This window comes from Diabrotica virgifera, chromosome 3 (assembly GCF_917563875.1).
Source record: "Diabrotica virgifera virgifera chromosome 3, PGI_DIABVI_V3a".
NCBI classification, from domain to species: domain Eukaryota; kingdom Metazoa; phylum Arthropoda; class Insecta; order Coleoptera; family Chrysomelidae; genus Diabrotica; species Diabrotica virgifera.
Window position 1 is genome coordinate 218666227 of NC_065445.1, and position 16159 is coordinate 218682385.

General features: G+C 35.2%; 1 protein-coding gene across 6 annotated transcripts in view; it reads left to right on the top strand.

The window, feature by feature from the left end:
* Positions 1 to 16159, top strand: part of LOC114331344 (uncharacterized) — a 215110-nt gene that overhangs the window by 166139 nt on the left and 32812 nt on the right. For 3 of the 6 annotated variants that reach the window (XM_050647270.1, XM_050647268.1, XM_028280885.2), the window contains exon 6: positions 2748 to 2963. In XM_050647270.1, the coding sequence (XP_050503227.1) occupies positions 2748 to 2963 (216 nt within the window). The remainder of the gene's footprint in view (positions 1 to 2747; positions 2964 to 16159) is intronic. The other 3 variants (XM_050647271.1, XM_028280888.2, XM_050647269.1) reach the window with 2 other exon arrangements.

Genomic DNA, 16159 nt, shown 5'->3' on the forward strand with positions numbered 1-16159 from the left:
ATGATATGTACCACCAGTCTTACATGCACCCCAAATTGAGAACCGCTGGTCTAGATATTTATTAATTTGGCTGGTATTTACTATGGCTATGATATTCTAGCTTAAAATGTACATCTCTGTCACGTTGTTTAAAGATACGCAATAGGCTAATAGGCAACTGCGAGACTTGCAAGACTCTTGCTGCAAGACCAAGACCAAGACCGGGAGCGCAATACCAAGACCGAGACCAAGACCAAGTGTACTGCCGGAAGACCAAGACCAAGACTGTCTAAGTCTCGTCTTGGTCTTGCATTTGGGCAACACTAGCGTCAACCAGTCCCAGAGAACCATTTTGGATATTTATGTTAATCGACTCTATATTAATTAGTTTTTGGAAAATATAATGATTGTATCTTATAGTAGTAGTTCTAAACTTCAATAAAAACAAAGAACAAATTATTATCTTTAACAATGGAATTTCTAGAACAAAAAATGTATGATAATAAAAATTTACTCACCACTGTAAAAAAAACTACAAAACGTACACCCTATTAGTTATCTCGTCAAACTGAAACTACCTTTCGAGAGTGCGCTTTGTGGGGAGCCTTGGAACTTGTGTAAACGCGTGACTGCCAAGTTTCTTAGTTTTAAGAAAATCGCACTGCGTCAACCAACCCGGTGCGTCAGCCCGCCCCGGTCTCCCCTACTAATGTACTATAATACTTCTCCATTCGTCTTACATTTGTCCAACTTCCATCATCATCATTCTCTTTGCCTTATCCCTATGCGGGGTCGGCTTCCCTAATTGCATTTCTCCACACAATTCTATCTTGGGTCACATCAATGTTAATCCCCTTTACCAACATGTCCTGCCTTATCGCCTCCCCCCAGGTCTTCTTTGGTCTTCCTCTCCTACTACTTCCAGGAATCTGCACTTCAGCTATTCTTCGTATTGGGTGATTAACGTCTCGACGTTGAACATGAACAAACCATCTTAACCTATGCTCTCTCATTTTGGCATCAATTGTTGCCACACCTAGACTTCCCCTAATATACTCATTTCTAATTTTATCCTTCTTTGTCACTCCACTCATCCATCTAAGCATTCTCATTTCCGCCACATGCATTCGTTGTTCCTCTTTCTTTTTCACTGCCCAACATTCAGTTCCGTGCATCATAGCCGGTCTTATGGCTGTTTTATAGAATTCTCCTTTCAGCTTCATTGGAATTTTTCTGTCACACAACACACCACTCGCTTCTTTCCACTTCATCCATCCAGACCTAATTCTACTGCATGCATCTCCATCTATTTCTCCATTACTCCGTAATACCGATCCTAGGTACTTAAAACTATTGCTTTTCACAATCATTTCACCATCCAATGATACCATTTTATTTGTAGTAACTCCATCTTTAAATGAACATTCCAAGTACTCTGTTTTTATCCTACTAAGTTTTAAACCTTTTTCCTCCAGAGCTCTTGTCTCCACTGTTCCAGATTTTGTTCTAAGTCTCTTTCACTATTTCCTATTAACACTACATCATCAGCATACATTAGGCACCATGGAATACTACCCTGTAGTTTCGCTGTTATCTGGTCCAAAACTAATGAGAATAAATAAGGACTAAGCACCGAGCCTTGGTGCAATCCTACTTTCACCTGAAATTTATCAGTCTCTCCCACACCTGTCCTAACACTAGTCGTTACTCCCTCGTACATATCTCTCACAATCTTTACATATTCGCCAGGGACTCCTTTCTTATTGAGTGTCCACCACAGAATCTCTCGAGGAACTCTATCATATGCTTTCTCAAGATCAATGAATACCATATGAGCGTTGGTCCCTTTATTCCTGTATTTTTCCATCAGTTGCCTTACAATGAAAATCGCATCTGTTGTTGATCTGCCCTGCATAAAGCCAAATTGATTATCGGATATTTCGGTTTTTTCACGTATCCGTCTATCAATTACTCTCTCCCATATTTTCATGGTGTGGCTAAGTAGTTTTATAGCCCTGTAGTTTGTGCATTGTTGTATGTCTCCCTTGTTTTTGTAGACAGGTACTAATATACTGCTTCTCCATTCGTCTGGCATTTGTCCAACTTCCATAATTCTATTAAACAGACCTGCTAGCCAACTTATTCCTGTCTCTCCCAATGCTCTAATTTGTCTAACTTCCATAATTCTAATAAATAAACCTATTAGCCAACTAGTTTCTATTTTTCCTAGTGCTCTCCACACTTCCCCAGGAACATCATATGCTCCAATTGCTTTTTCTTTCTTTATTTTTTGTGATGATTAAACCACTTTCTCTTTTGATTGGTACTGTGTGACCATTGTTTTTTCCTCAATTTTTTTCGTCTAGATATATTTTAACTTTAGCTCGTACCATTGGAGGATCAATACCTACATACCTGTAAAGAACAGTCATATGTCATCTTGAATTATTTCTCTGTTGTTGCTAATTATATTATCTATTGTTTTTGTTTTGTTATCCGGGCTTTGCCAAATCCATATTTGCCATTGGTTGTAAAAAAATTAAGCTTTGTAGAAAGAGAATTATATTATATAATTATATTTTAATAAATTTATAAAACCCTTCGTTTAAGAAAATAATATTTTAATAATAATTTTATATTTTTTTTTAAGATTATGTATAAGCTATAAATGGGTTCATGTTTATTTTAACTATTCCATAATATTATGTACCTCTAATAAAATTACCAAACCTCTTGTCTGGCAGTGACCGATTCTAACCCCTTGAAAGTAAAAACTTTTTCAGTACTGATGACGTCAGCGTTACCAGTACTAGCATTACCGACAGGTCCACACCGTCTCCTGCGCATGCGCTTCGCCACGACATGCAAGCTTCGATGGACGGCCATCAAATGTATCCAGAGGATTACTACTTAGCGCCTGATAAAGATAACGAATATATCTATGTCACCTATCCTCCGGATTTGAAGAGGAGACTTCTTGAAAGGTAAGTTAATTAGATATGTATGTCCGTTAGAATAGTGTTTAGGATTAGATTGTTAGAGGCATTAGCCAATTTAAATATAATTTGGACTAAAGAAAGATAATGCCTCAAAAATTTGCTTAGTTAAATGAAATAGTTGCAGGGGTGAGTGTAATATAGTCTAAGATCCGAATATAGGTCGACCTGCACTCATCTGCTTTCCAGGCGAAACATTTTTTTTTATTAAATTTCATACATAGACAAATATTTCTGGCATGGGTTGCCTATCAAAATCGTGTCATAGCTATCCTTAAGGCTTAGGGTAGGGGGTTGAAATCAATATTTTAAGCACATTTTTTAAAGTATGGTAAAATTATTTTATTTTTAAATTAAATAAGCATATTCAGTACAATTCATAGATTATTCAAGAAAAAAATCAAGAAAAAATATTGAAAAATAAGCCAACGGTGGCAAATTGTTAAAGACACCTCAAAATATAATGAATTTTGCGGTGACACCAGAACTCATCATTGGATCATGGTAAACACAAAATTCAAAAAGATTTTATTAGCTTCTGGGTTTTCGAGGTAATGGTGTCGAGTTTTTTAGTACTTTTGACTTTTTGATATCACTCAGAAGTAAAAACAACGAATTTTTTTGAAAAAAAAAATGGTGAAAATAAATATATTTATTATTGTTAAACAAAAAATAAGCATGAAACAAAAATATCTCGACAGGTTTACCTCAAAGAATGTCTAAAGAAAATATATACAAAATTCCAGGTGGGTCGGTCAAGTAGTTTTTGAGTTACTAATGTCTACAGCCTTTGAGAAAAGCAGTGTTGTGGAAAATGAGTTTAAAGTATTGTCAACTTTTATTTTAAATTTTTTTTGTCTATCATATCGTAAAATTACGCACACCGGAATATCTTTTTGAAGCGCGGAGTAATATACAAAAGAAAATGAACAGCTGTTGACTGTTGTTCAATATATTCAAGCGTGCTGGCGCGAACCTGCTGCAAAGCGAGTCGAAGGTAGGGATATTCAACACCATGATACTAAGACAACCAGAGATAAAGCCACGTGCATGAATAAGCCTGTCTCTCTCTCTTCTACGCCTACGTCACTGACCGACAAACGCCAGGCCAAATGTTCTATTTTTAACTTGAGTTTGTTATTTTTATGCAGTTTGCGAAAGTTTTCGGAAAGCATAAAGCTATATTTTCGGGATAAAATTCTTAAATATAATTACAAATAGTCATTACTGCCCTTTCAGCATGGTATTATTGTTAGTATTAAATCTTTGCGACTACTCTTTCTAGATTTAAAAAAAGATTTCAACATCAATTATATAACAGCATATAATTTAAATCAAGATTGCTTAGAAGGACTATTCTCAGTAATACGTGCGATTGGAGGTTTACATGATCATCCGTCTCCTTTGCAATTTAAATACAGTCTTCGTAATTTTATTATGGATCGGAACGATGAAGCTATTTCACTCTCAGCTAATGTAAGTAACCTACCAGAAACAAAAAGCATGTCGCTTCAAAACATGAAAGCAGGAAGCTCTTTGAATCTTGATTGTTACAACAATGACGTATTAGATTCAGTGATGATAACCGAACCACTCTTTAGTCAATTAAATCTTCCAGTAACTTCAGAAAATGAAAACGATCAAACAGATTTTGAAATGGAAGAGTTGTATCATGATGGACTAGAAAATTTAGCGGGTTTCATAGCTTTCAAGCTAAGACATGAAGAGAGTTTGGGCAGTTCTACAAAATAGTAACACTTCTTTCTCGTGGGGTAAATCATCTCTCAGAAGGGGGTTTGGTGAAGCCTTCAGAAATATTACTTACGAACTGTCGTGAACTAGAAAATATTTTTTGCCAATTCAATGGGGATACTATTAAAGTTGGCATCAAAAATTATCAAAAATCTGTATTGGAAAGATCAATTCATGTTAAAATATCTGGTGATGTGAAAAAACTATTTTTTAGATGTCGGATGTATTTTCGAATACGAGTTTTCAACCAAAAGTTGAAAGAAAAGTCTAAAATACAAAAAAGAAAAATTGCAAGAATCGTTAAGTAAAATGAATCAAATGTAATATTGTTTTTTTTTGTTTTTGTTTTGTTTTTTTGTTGTTTTTTTTTTGTTTTGTTTTTTTTTGGGGGGGGGCGAGGGATGTGCTCTTTTTCTAGTCGGCGTAAAGCTGAGCGGGAAAAGAACTAATCTCAGGGGGTGAGTTTGGCTTGGAGAGTCTTAGGACTTTGCACCTCCTTAAACCATCCCAAGACCGCTGGGTACTCCCAACATTGATTGGGGGTGTCTAATCTTTGATTGCACCCTTCTCGTGGTGGCTCTGTTGAAACTAAACTTAGCGGATCTAGACTAGTCTAGATAGTCGATTAATAATCCTTGCGGTAATATGCAGGTAGATAAGATTTTACCTGTAAAATAGGTTAGTAATATCAACTCTAGTTAAAGCAACCATCAAAGCAAGAGTTGGTGGAGGCTGTCCACAAGGAGGAGTTCTGTCACCTCTACTTTGAGCAACCTTGGTAGATGATCTCAAAAATCTCTCGACAGAAGTCTTTTTTGTCTAGGATACACTGACGATATATCAATCGTCATCAGGGGCAGGTTTGCCCAGCTAGTGTCTGGGAGAATGTAAGCAGTCCCAAATAGAGTTGACGACCGGTGTAAATAAGAGAGACTGATAGTCAATGCTCTTCTTCTTCTTCTTCTTCTTCTTCTTCTTATAATAGGCCTATTGACCTGTTCCTTACCAATTTTGAGCTTGTATTCGTAGCTGTGATGTTGACTGCCAGCTATCTCGCCACCTTTTAAAGGGCCTTCCTATTGGTCTCTTGCCTGTTGGCTTCGAACCCCTGGCTATACGGGCTATTCTCTCACTGTCCATTCTCGTTACATGCTGATTCCACTCTCGTCGTCTCTGTCTTCCCCACCGTACTTTATCTTATATGTTACAGAGATCTCTTATTCTGTCGTTCGGTATGTCTCTCAGTGTTTTCCCAGTTATTGACCTCAGCGTTCTCATTTCTGATGTTCTCAGTATCCTCTTGGTTTCTGCTGTGTCACATCTTTTATCTTTTTCTATCTGTTTCTATCGCGTACGTCATGATCGGTACATAGTCAATGCCCAGAAAACAAATCGCCAACTGCACCCAAAGCACAGCACTAGAAGGCTTAGAACTACCGGTGTTGGGAGGAACAGAGATTTCATTTGCCAAAAAAACAAAATACCTAGGGGTTTATACTGATCATAGGCTGAAATGGAATACTCACATCCTGAAAACCACACAGAAAGCTACTGTGTCCTTGGGCAAATGTAGAAGAATTTGAGGTGAGAATTGGGGCTTATTGGACCTTTTAAAAAGGGCCAGACTAAATAATGTAATCTAGAATTAGAGGACCACAATAGATCTGAAAAGTTAGCAGTGGAATAGGCTAAACGGCCACCTCTTTAAATCCATCTAAATCTATCTACTTAATTTTGTTTTTGTAATTTTAATACTTCTTTGAAACTTTAGTTTTTTTTATTATTTGTTAATAAACCATCTTTTATTTGACGCAGTTTATTTAAAGTTTTCTGCTTGTCAAGAAACCTCTTAAATTTTTGCAGTGAAAAACTTTTACGTTTTTAGTACAGTACCTACATAATATATTGTATTATTTTACTGGTATTATTATAATAAGTCATCAAAGTATAAATTAAACAGTGTAACAGAACAGACGAACGACAATTTCAGTTATATAATAACACGAGAATGTATAAAACCGTATAAAACTCTATGCTTTCCCATAAGTCTCCGTACAAGTTTGTCGGGCGCTGACGTCATGCGCACATCAGTTAAAAGTTGTTCTCGAAGTGGCTTTATCTCTGGTTGTCGTAGTATCATGATTCAACACTATTTCCCTACCTCCCTATCTCTATCTTCGACTCGCTTTGAGCCAGCGCGCTTGAGGGCAGTGAGAAGCAGTCAACAGCCATGATACTATGACAGGAAGATATGCACACTTGCAATTCTAAATTCATTCGACTGGCGCAAGACGTCACTACGTGACTAAACCAGGGAACTTGTGGGTATCTTTTTTTGACGATGAATCATATGGCAACTCTGTTGCATTACTATATGTAAATGAATAACTTGAAACTTGAACTGTTAACGGTGAGTGGCCCTTGATGCCATGTGTTGCACTAAGAATTCATAACTAGTTACTTTATGTGAATACGTGAATATATGAATCTACGATTTAATTGTATACCTTACAAACAAAATCAATAAAGCCATAAATTAAATTAAAGACATAAATAAAATTAAATTAAATTAAAATAAAGACATAAATTAAATATTATACAAAGCCGGTAAAACGTAAATAATTTGAAATATAAACGAAAAGCGTGTCATACTTCAGACTTTATGAATATTATTTATTATTATTTATTTATTATAATTAATGCGGATATTATAATTATCTTTAATATTTTTATTTAGCATCCTCATTTTAAAATACATTTTACATCTAAAAGAAAGTAAATTTTACGTCGTCACTGAGATTTACTTGTTTTACGGCTTTTAATAGGTTTTTCAGATAATGTTTACTAATTTTTAATGTACTGCGATTATAAGTACGACAAATATGTTCCAGTTCACTACATTTAGTTACAAATTCCAGCGTTGGTTTAGTAAACCACCTTTAGAAACGTGGTTTACCCAAGTAAACGATTTATCGTTAGCATCCGGAATCCCATGGTCTTAACGTTCCTACAGCTGGAAGGGGGTAGCCTCTTTTTCTTAATAAACGATAGGACCTTGCCGCTACAACAGCGTGCAAAGAAATTGCTGAAGCAATATCTTCAATTGACCACTTAATTTGTTTTTTAGTTTTCAATTTTTTTAACTGCCCTTAAGTAAAATTTTTTTCTGTACTTTTTTCCTCCTTCTCTCTACTAAGAAGTTCCTTAAATTTTTTATTTTCAATTTGCAAATTCTTTATTTGTTCCATGCCTTTTTTGACTATGTCGTTTTCACTTAAATTAAATAATTTTTAAGTAGATCATAACAAATATGTATTATGTAAATTTGTAGATTTTAAAAATAGGTTTTTTCTCTTACATTACAATTTGAGTATCGATATCCTTAAATTTTGTGTCACAAGTTTCTTCTACTGCTTGTTTTGCAATCTGATCTAACACATTTGACATTTCAGGTTGTAGTTCATTTGTGTTTTCTCTGTAATAAAATTTAAATATATAAAGAGCACATTTCATTACCATATTCGTAGTAAAAAATACATCCAAAATAAGATATTTATGGAGCTATTAAAAATAAAGTGTTACTTCGAATTCAGAGTTCTATTAAAATGGCCATTAGTATATATAGAAACATTTTGTCTGTCGTTAAATTGTGTATAAAATCAAAATACTTACATGTTTTTTAATACATTTCTTATCTCTATATTTCTTTTGCGTGTACTTTCAATCGTTTAATGTTTTAGCGCTTGGGGTCTTTATTAAATGAAGAGAAGGTATTGCATCATTTCTTTACTTCCACTTGTTGTCAGGTAATCCCAATAGTTTTTCTTTTAAACAATAGTCAGCTTCTGTAAAATGTTTTGAGCATATTATTCTTGCGGTATCTACATTAAATTTGTCTCGCTGAAAACACTTATAGACCCACACTTTACGTATGTGTTTGTCTCTAAGAAACACGAAAAAACGACAATTCGAAAAAGTTTTACTTTTTTTATTGTTATTGTTTAAACAACCCACCACTGCACAATACATGGTAAACGAAAATTAGTCTTCTTTATAAAGTAGGTACAGATAGCCGAGAGCAACTTGCGTTCGATAAACGAGTTACAGTCGGAAAAATGAAAGAATACCCATGAACGATCACATCAATCACTTATTTTGTATTTGCTATCTTTTTCTATAACAAATGTTTGTCATTTATAGAAAAAGACAGCAAATACAAAATAAGTGATTGATGTGATCGTTCATGGGTATTCTTTCATTTTTCCGACTGTAGGTGATATTTTTTTTCTTTGGAGTTGTATGACTACGGGCCCTTCAAGGCTCATTCGCCGATTCACCAATTTTGCTCATTTATTTTACAATACATTTTCCTATACCTATCTACTTAACATTTTTGATCCTACTTATTCTACATACTTTATAAGGAATGACCACTGGTCAGTGGGAATACCACATCAGGCAAAAACACAGGTTTACTTATATATTATAATACATTTTAATTTCGGTCTTTACGTTAGTTAGTTTATAATTTGATTTTTATATTTTTAATATGTTCTATAAATAATTGCATTAATTCTGTATTATTAATTTGTGATAGGTGATATTAACACGATGGAACGGTCAGACCACGAAAACGGCACATTTATTTTGTCCGACAGAATAGACTTAAACTCTCCGAACAGAGATTAAACTCTCATGCAAAAATCAGACTGCTATTTATCACCTGTCATAATTCCTGTCATTTGACATATTCTACATGTTGCACTCGTTAAAACTCCCATTTGGTGATAAATAGCAGGCTGATTTTTGCATGAGAGTTTAATCTCTGTTCGGAGAGTTTAAGTCTGTTCTGTCGGACAAAATACATGTGCCGTTTTCGTGGTCTGACCGTTCCAAATTTTTAACCTGTTCCACAATTAAAACTTCCCCTGTTCCAGTGTTTCCATTTATCAAAGTTTGTCCGACTAGAGACCCTTAAGCTATTAACAAATTTTCAGCTTGCTATTAATCAACTTTTTTTTCATACGCGGGATCCAGACCTATAAACGAATAAACAAAAATCTCATTCAATACGTTTTGAAGCAACACGTGAGAGATAACTATTGTATTAACACGAATGAACATGAACACAAGTAAAGAATTCAACTTGGCGCCAAGAAAGTTGTCTCTGGTTTACGTCACAGTGAGCGATAGGGATGCAAGACCATCATGGGCGTTGATTTATCTTCTTGTCATAGTATCATGGTCAACAGCTGTTCTCATTGTCTTTTGTAAATTGCTCCGCGATTTAAAAACATATTTCGGTGTTTATCATTTTACGATTTGACAGAAAAAAAAAGAAATTGAAAATAAAAGTTGACAATACCTTAAACGCGTTTTTCTTAAAACAGCTTTTTTCAAAGGCTGTAGATATTGTAACTGAAAAACTACTTGACAAACCCAGCTGGAATTTTGAATATATTTTCTTTAGACATTCCTTGAGGTAACGCTGCCGAGATATTTTTTGTTTTATGCTTATTTCTTGTTTAACAATAATAAATATGTTATGTTGATTTTCACCCTTTTTGCAAATAAATTCATTGTTTGGACTTCTGAGTGATATCAAAAAGTCAAAATTCGATAAAATCAAAAAACTCAACAGCGCTACCTCGAGAAACTCAAAAAATAAAATCTTTTTAATTTTTTGTTTACCATGATCCAATAATGAGTTCTGATGTCCACCGTAAAATTCATTGTTTTTTGAGGTGTCTTTAAGAATTTGCCACCGTTGGCTTATTTTTCAATATTTTTTCTTGAATTTTTTCTTGAATAATCTATTAATTGTACTTAATATGCCAATTTAATTTAAAAATAAAATAATTCTACCATACTTCCAAAAAAAATATCCTTTAAAAGTTGATTTCAACCCCTACGGCCCCCTTAAGGGTAGCTATGACACGATTTTGATAGGCAACCTATGCTAAAAATATTTTTCTATGTATGAAATTTAATAAAAAAAATGTTTCATCTGGAAGGCAGATGGGTGCAAGACAACCTATATTCGGATCCCGTATTATTAGAGCACCAAAATTTCCTCTAAATGACTGGAAAGGTATATTATTAGTCTACAGTCGGATACTAGGATGTGTACCATTCAGATGGATTAGAAAAGATATCTAAGCATTCTTGCCGTGGGGCCAAATGACGAATGTATCCTCAACATAATATCGTAGTCAACATGTGGGTTGGAGCATTGATGTGGATAGCGCTTGGTTCACTAAGTCTTCCATAAAGATATTGGCAGTTACTAGAGAGCCCACTGGAGCACGATTTTGGAAGATGAAAAAATAAATGTTGGACATGTAATGTTTAATGAGGGATAAGTGGTCTTGCAGGATACTGTATTTAGTTTCCAGAATGTTTAACGTTTCGTCTATAGGAACGTTTTTAAAATGTTAAACGATGTCGAAACTTACTAGACTGTCTAAGAGTGAGATAGATGCTGTCTCACGCGGGACTTAACGTGTTAAAGAAGTTCGATAAAATGAAAAGAATTTTTGACGACGGATGAAGCATTTTCGGCGAGAGGTTGAAGAGTTTTGGTCAGATATTTTGCCAATGGTTGTGTAGGACAGGTAATTAAGCACTAACAATGGGATGTAGAGGAATATAGAATTTGTGAATTTTGGGTAGGCCGGATATTCGAGGTGTTCTAGAATATTTTTCACGAGGAATTAAAGTTTGTTTTATGTTAACAGGAAGAGGCTTCATTGACGATGGTTTTTGTTGTTTTCTTGATAGCTTGTAGGATTATTAGGGATTGATTTGTGGTCTGGTGTATTTATGAGATTTGAGAGTTTATTCATGTAAGACGAATTATTCAGGATGACAATGCTGCCGCGGAAGCAACTGCCATCTGCAGTTGCCGTTTGCTATCTGCAGTCAGGTTTGCCAGGTCAGTTTTTACTTTTTCAGTAGTTTTGCTTTCAAAAATCAGTAGAAATCAGTAGATTCTTTTTAGGCCATGTAAATACAGTAAAACCTGTGTTATCGGTCACCTGTCAAAATCGGCCACCTGTACTAACGACCAGTTTCAAAATTCTCCAAACCAGGGCCGCCGCAACCATGTGTGCTAAGTGTGCATCGCACACAGGCGGCCAACAATAGGAGCGGCCAAAAGCCACTGATGATAATACTTTTTTTAAAACGAAAATAAATTCAAATAGTAATGATTCAGATAATTCTGTAAACTCTAATATTCCAAACAATAATTATTATTACCTGATAATATTAAAATGCGTTTCATTTATCATTTATAGTTCTTTTTTCATCCTAATCTAAACAAAAGTGCCAGAAAATATTATTTATTGTACGAACTGCCCTTTTTCAAGTACATAATATAGTCAAAAGCAGTTCCGGGAATATTTTTTCATTTAAAGCGGCTGGCGGCTTTCAGATGGCAACATCAAAATGAATTGATTGTTCTATTGGCAAACTCTGTCAGGACGTTATCCTAAAGCAAATTTATTTTGAAATTTTTCTATTATATTAGATTGTAGCCCACATAAAACGCACGTAGAACAAATAACAATAATTGTAGTAAGATGAAGATGTGTTTTAACTTCAACACCAGTTCGAATATTTTAATACTTCTTGGGCTTTTCTCCTGTAACTGACGTAACTGGAGAATTAAAACAAAGAGGACAACATATTTGAATATATAGAGAATAAACTGGAAAAATTAAATATAAATATGAATAATTTGCATGGACAGGGTTACGATAATGGAGCCAATATGCGTGGTAAAAACATTGGATTGGAGAAAAAATCTTAGAGAAATATTTTCGAGCATTTTTTATTCCATGGACTTATGAAATGGAGACCGTGACACTTACACAGTTCAGTGGCACACCCAAAATTTTCCTCTAGGGGAGGTTGGCTTGGGAGAGTTTCGGACAAATAATCCCTGACAAAAATCCCCACAAATTATCTCTGGACAAAAAATCCCCAGACAAAAATCCCCGGACAAATAATCCTCGGGCAAAAAATCCCCACAAAAAATCCCGGACAAAAATAATCCCCACAAATTTTTTTCGACAAAACATCCCCCACAAAAAATCTCCATGAAATATTTGCTACCGAAAAGTTCTCTAAAAGTTTTCCCGTGAACGCAATCGACTCAACTGTTTTTCAGCCTCAGTGCAAAGAGTTATTGCAATGGCCATGAAACCACTTTAACGGCACGACAATAATGATTAAGCAATTAAGATTAAGCATGAATTATTGTAATTTCGATTACCAAATTTTGAATTCCAATTACATGCCGAAAACTTCAAATTTTACATGACAAACGTGTGTGGTTTTTCAAAAATCGTGGAAGATATTGGAATGAGCTAAGGCTGTGGGAATCATGTTGTAATTATTCGCTTAAATCTTTTGCTCACTCTGCCTTGAATAACTAAGTTAAAAACATTGCCTATTATCTGTGTGCATCCATGAAAAATTTTTGCGCTATTAAGAATGTTCAGCGTTGTTATGAAAACGCAGAACACAGGTTTTTGACATATCTTCTGAAAGCAATTGAAGCAGGTTTCTGAAATGTTGCTTGTAGTGAATTAAAACTGATGACTAAATATTTTTCGTTATGTATTACTAAAAAGATTACTACTATACGCCGAAGAAATAGTTGGTGACTACCAGTGTGATTTCAGGCCCGGAAGATCGATTGTTGATCAAATATTTACTATTAGACAAATGCTTGAAAGGATTGGGAGTATAATCAAGACGTGCATCAAATCTTTATAGATTTCAAACAGGCTTATGATTCAATTAATCATCCTACACTATGGAATACAATGGTCGAGCTGGCCGTACCCAAGAAACTAAATGCGGTAACGCAAATGTGTGTAAGTAACTTCTTTGCACAAGTTATAAGAGGTGGGGAAATATCAAATGCTTTCTGCGTAAATTCTTGACTGAGACAGGGAGATCCGTTGTCCCCGTTGTTGTGTAGCCTGACCTTAGAATATGCCATGCGAAAAATTTATCCAAAAATCAAACCAGACATAGCTGCTCGGGGAGAGGCCAAATGGGAGAAAGTCTGTAGGACGGCCTAGAAAAAGTGGAAAGATGTAGTCAGAGAAGATCTGGAGAAAATGGGAGTGAGAAAATTGAAAATAGTGGCACAGGGCCGACACATGGAAGGCAATAGTAAACCACTCGCAAGGATATTCGAAGAGTTAAGCGGCAGTTTCACATAGCAGTCCACTGTTATCGCAGCGGCTTTTAGCGGTGGGGATATATCTACTGCGATGGGTTTTACTGCTACCTACTGATTCACTATCCGTATGTCCAAATGAAATAGTCAGTTTTTAAAGATGGCGCCGAATAAAAAAAAGGTGTAGATGGTGTTACAACTTATTTATTACTATTGAAGAAATAAAAATATTATGGAAAAAAGTACCCTCGGTGGCGAAACGAACATACAGTAAAAAAGATATTGGGTGAACAGACCGTTATTAAACAGACCTGGCTTTGACATAGAAAATAATTTATTAACAGAACCATTAAAACCATGGCACTGTGTTGGACAGTAAATAATCATCTGTGCTCATTCCTGTTGGTTGGCTATCATGAATTTTCTTTTTTTCTAGTAGATACGTTGCTCTTATTATGGATGCTATTTTCTTTTTTATGGTTTCTTTATCTATAATCTATACCCACCTTTTCCGCAATTTTTGCAATTGCATCATTTCTCTTAAATGAATAAAAACATTTTTTTCGTCCGAGAACGTAATGTGTTTTCGCCAGAATTCGCCATTTTTATTTTATAAATAAGTTACTGCGATAGCAAAACTAGAATTATTTCTACTTATCGCAGTAATTCTTATAACAATCTACTGCGATCGAAGTGGTATGATTCACAACGAAGAAAAGGTGACAGTCAAACCACGCCTACCTAACAGTCGCTGTGATAACAGTGAACTGCTATGTGAAACTGCCGCTTTATAACGTTATTGATGATGATAATAACTAAATATTTTTGAAAAATCATACAGAAGTAAAACCTTCGTTTGTACAATGGTATTAAAAAAGGAATAGGCTACCATTGTACAAACGAAGTTTTTACTTCTGTATGATTTTTTAATTATGGTATACAGTCAGCTACTTGGTATTTTCCCATTGATTTTGTTTGAAATATTTTTGACGTTAAATTTACAAAAACTAACAGGTTTTTTGCATTACAATCAAGATTATCGTTTTCGGGAGCAGCAGTTCTCATCACGAATAGGCAATGTTTTGAACAAAGTTATTCAAAGCAGAGTGAGTAAAAGATTTAAGCGAATAGTTACAACATGGTTTCCACAGCCTTAGCGCATTCCCCAATTCCCCATATCTTCCACGATTTTTGAAAAAACTCAAACTCGTTAGTCATGTAAAATTTGAAGTTTTCGGCATGGAATTGAAATTCAAAATTTGGTAATCGAAATTGCAATTCATGCTTAATATTAATTGCTAATCATTATTTTCGTGCCGTAAAAGCGGTTCCATGGCGATTGCTATATCTTTCACCCACTGAGGAAAAACATTTGAGTCGATTGCATTAATGGGAAAAATTTTAGAGAACTATTCGGCAGCAAATATTTCCTGGGGAATTTTTGTCCGGGATTTTTTTGTGGGGATATTCTATCCAAAAAAATTTGTGGGGATTATTTTTCTGGGATTTTTTGTCCTGGGATTATTTGTCCGGGGATTTTTTGTCTGGGGACATTTTGTCCAGGGATAATTTGTGGAGATTTTTTGTCCGGGATTATTTGTCCTGGGATTAATTTCCTCTTCGCTTGTGCACCGAAATTTTTTTGTATTGTTTCTGAAAGACAAGTTCCATTTTCCTACTATTCTTTATATTTTTTATGCCCTGGGAGGGGTTTTAACCCCCAAAACCCCTCCCTGGGTGCGCCACTGACACAGTTGTCAGCCAATAGATTAAGAACAACACAGAGGGCCATCGATCGAGCTATGTTGGGAGTATCTCTGAGAGAACATATACGAAACGAGGACGTGCGGAGCAAGACAATATGTAATTGGAAGAATTGCGAAAAAAAAATGGAACTGGGTTGGACACGTGGCACGGCAAAACTACGACATGTGGACGAGAAACATTGTACATTGGAGACCACGCGAACACAGTGGTAGTAGAGGAAGAGCACAAAAACGATGGCTAGACGACATCAAAGCAAAAGTGGGGAGAAACTGACACCAAATAGCACAAAACAGAGAAGAGTGGAAAACTCATGGGGAAGCCTTTGTCCAGGAGTGGATGCAAACAGGCTGAAGAAGAAGATTTTCTATTCCCTGTTCTGCGCATAGTTTAGATCTGGTGGTGAATGATGCAGTAAAAGTAAGGTTTGATTCGGTGGAATTTTTTAATACTGTAGATACAGGAACTATAT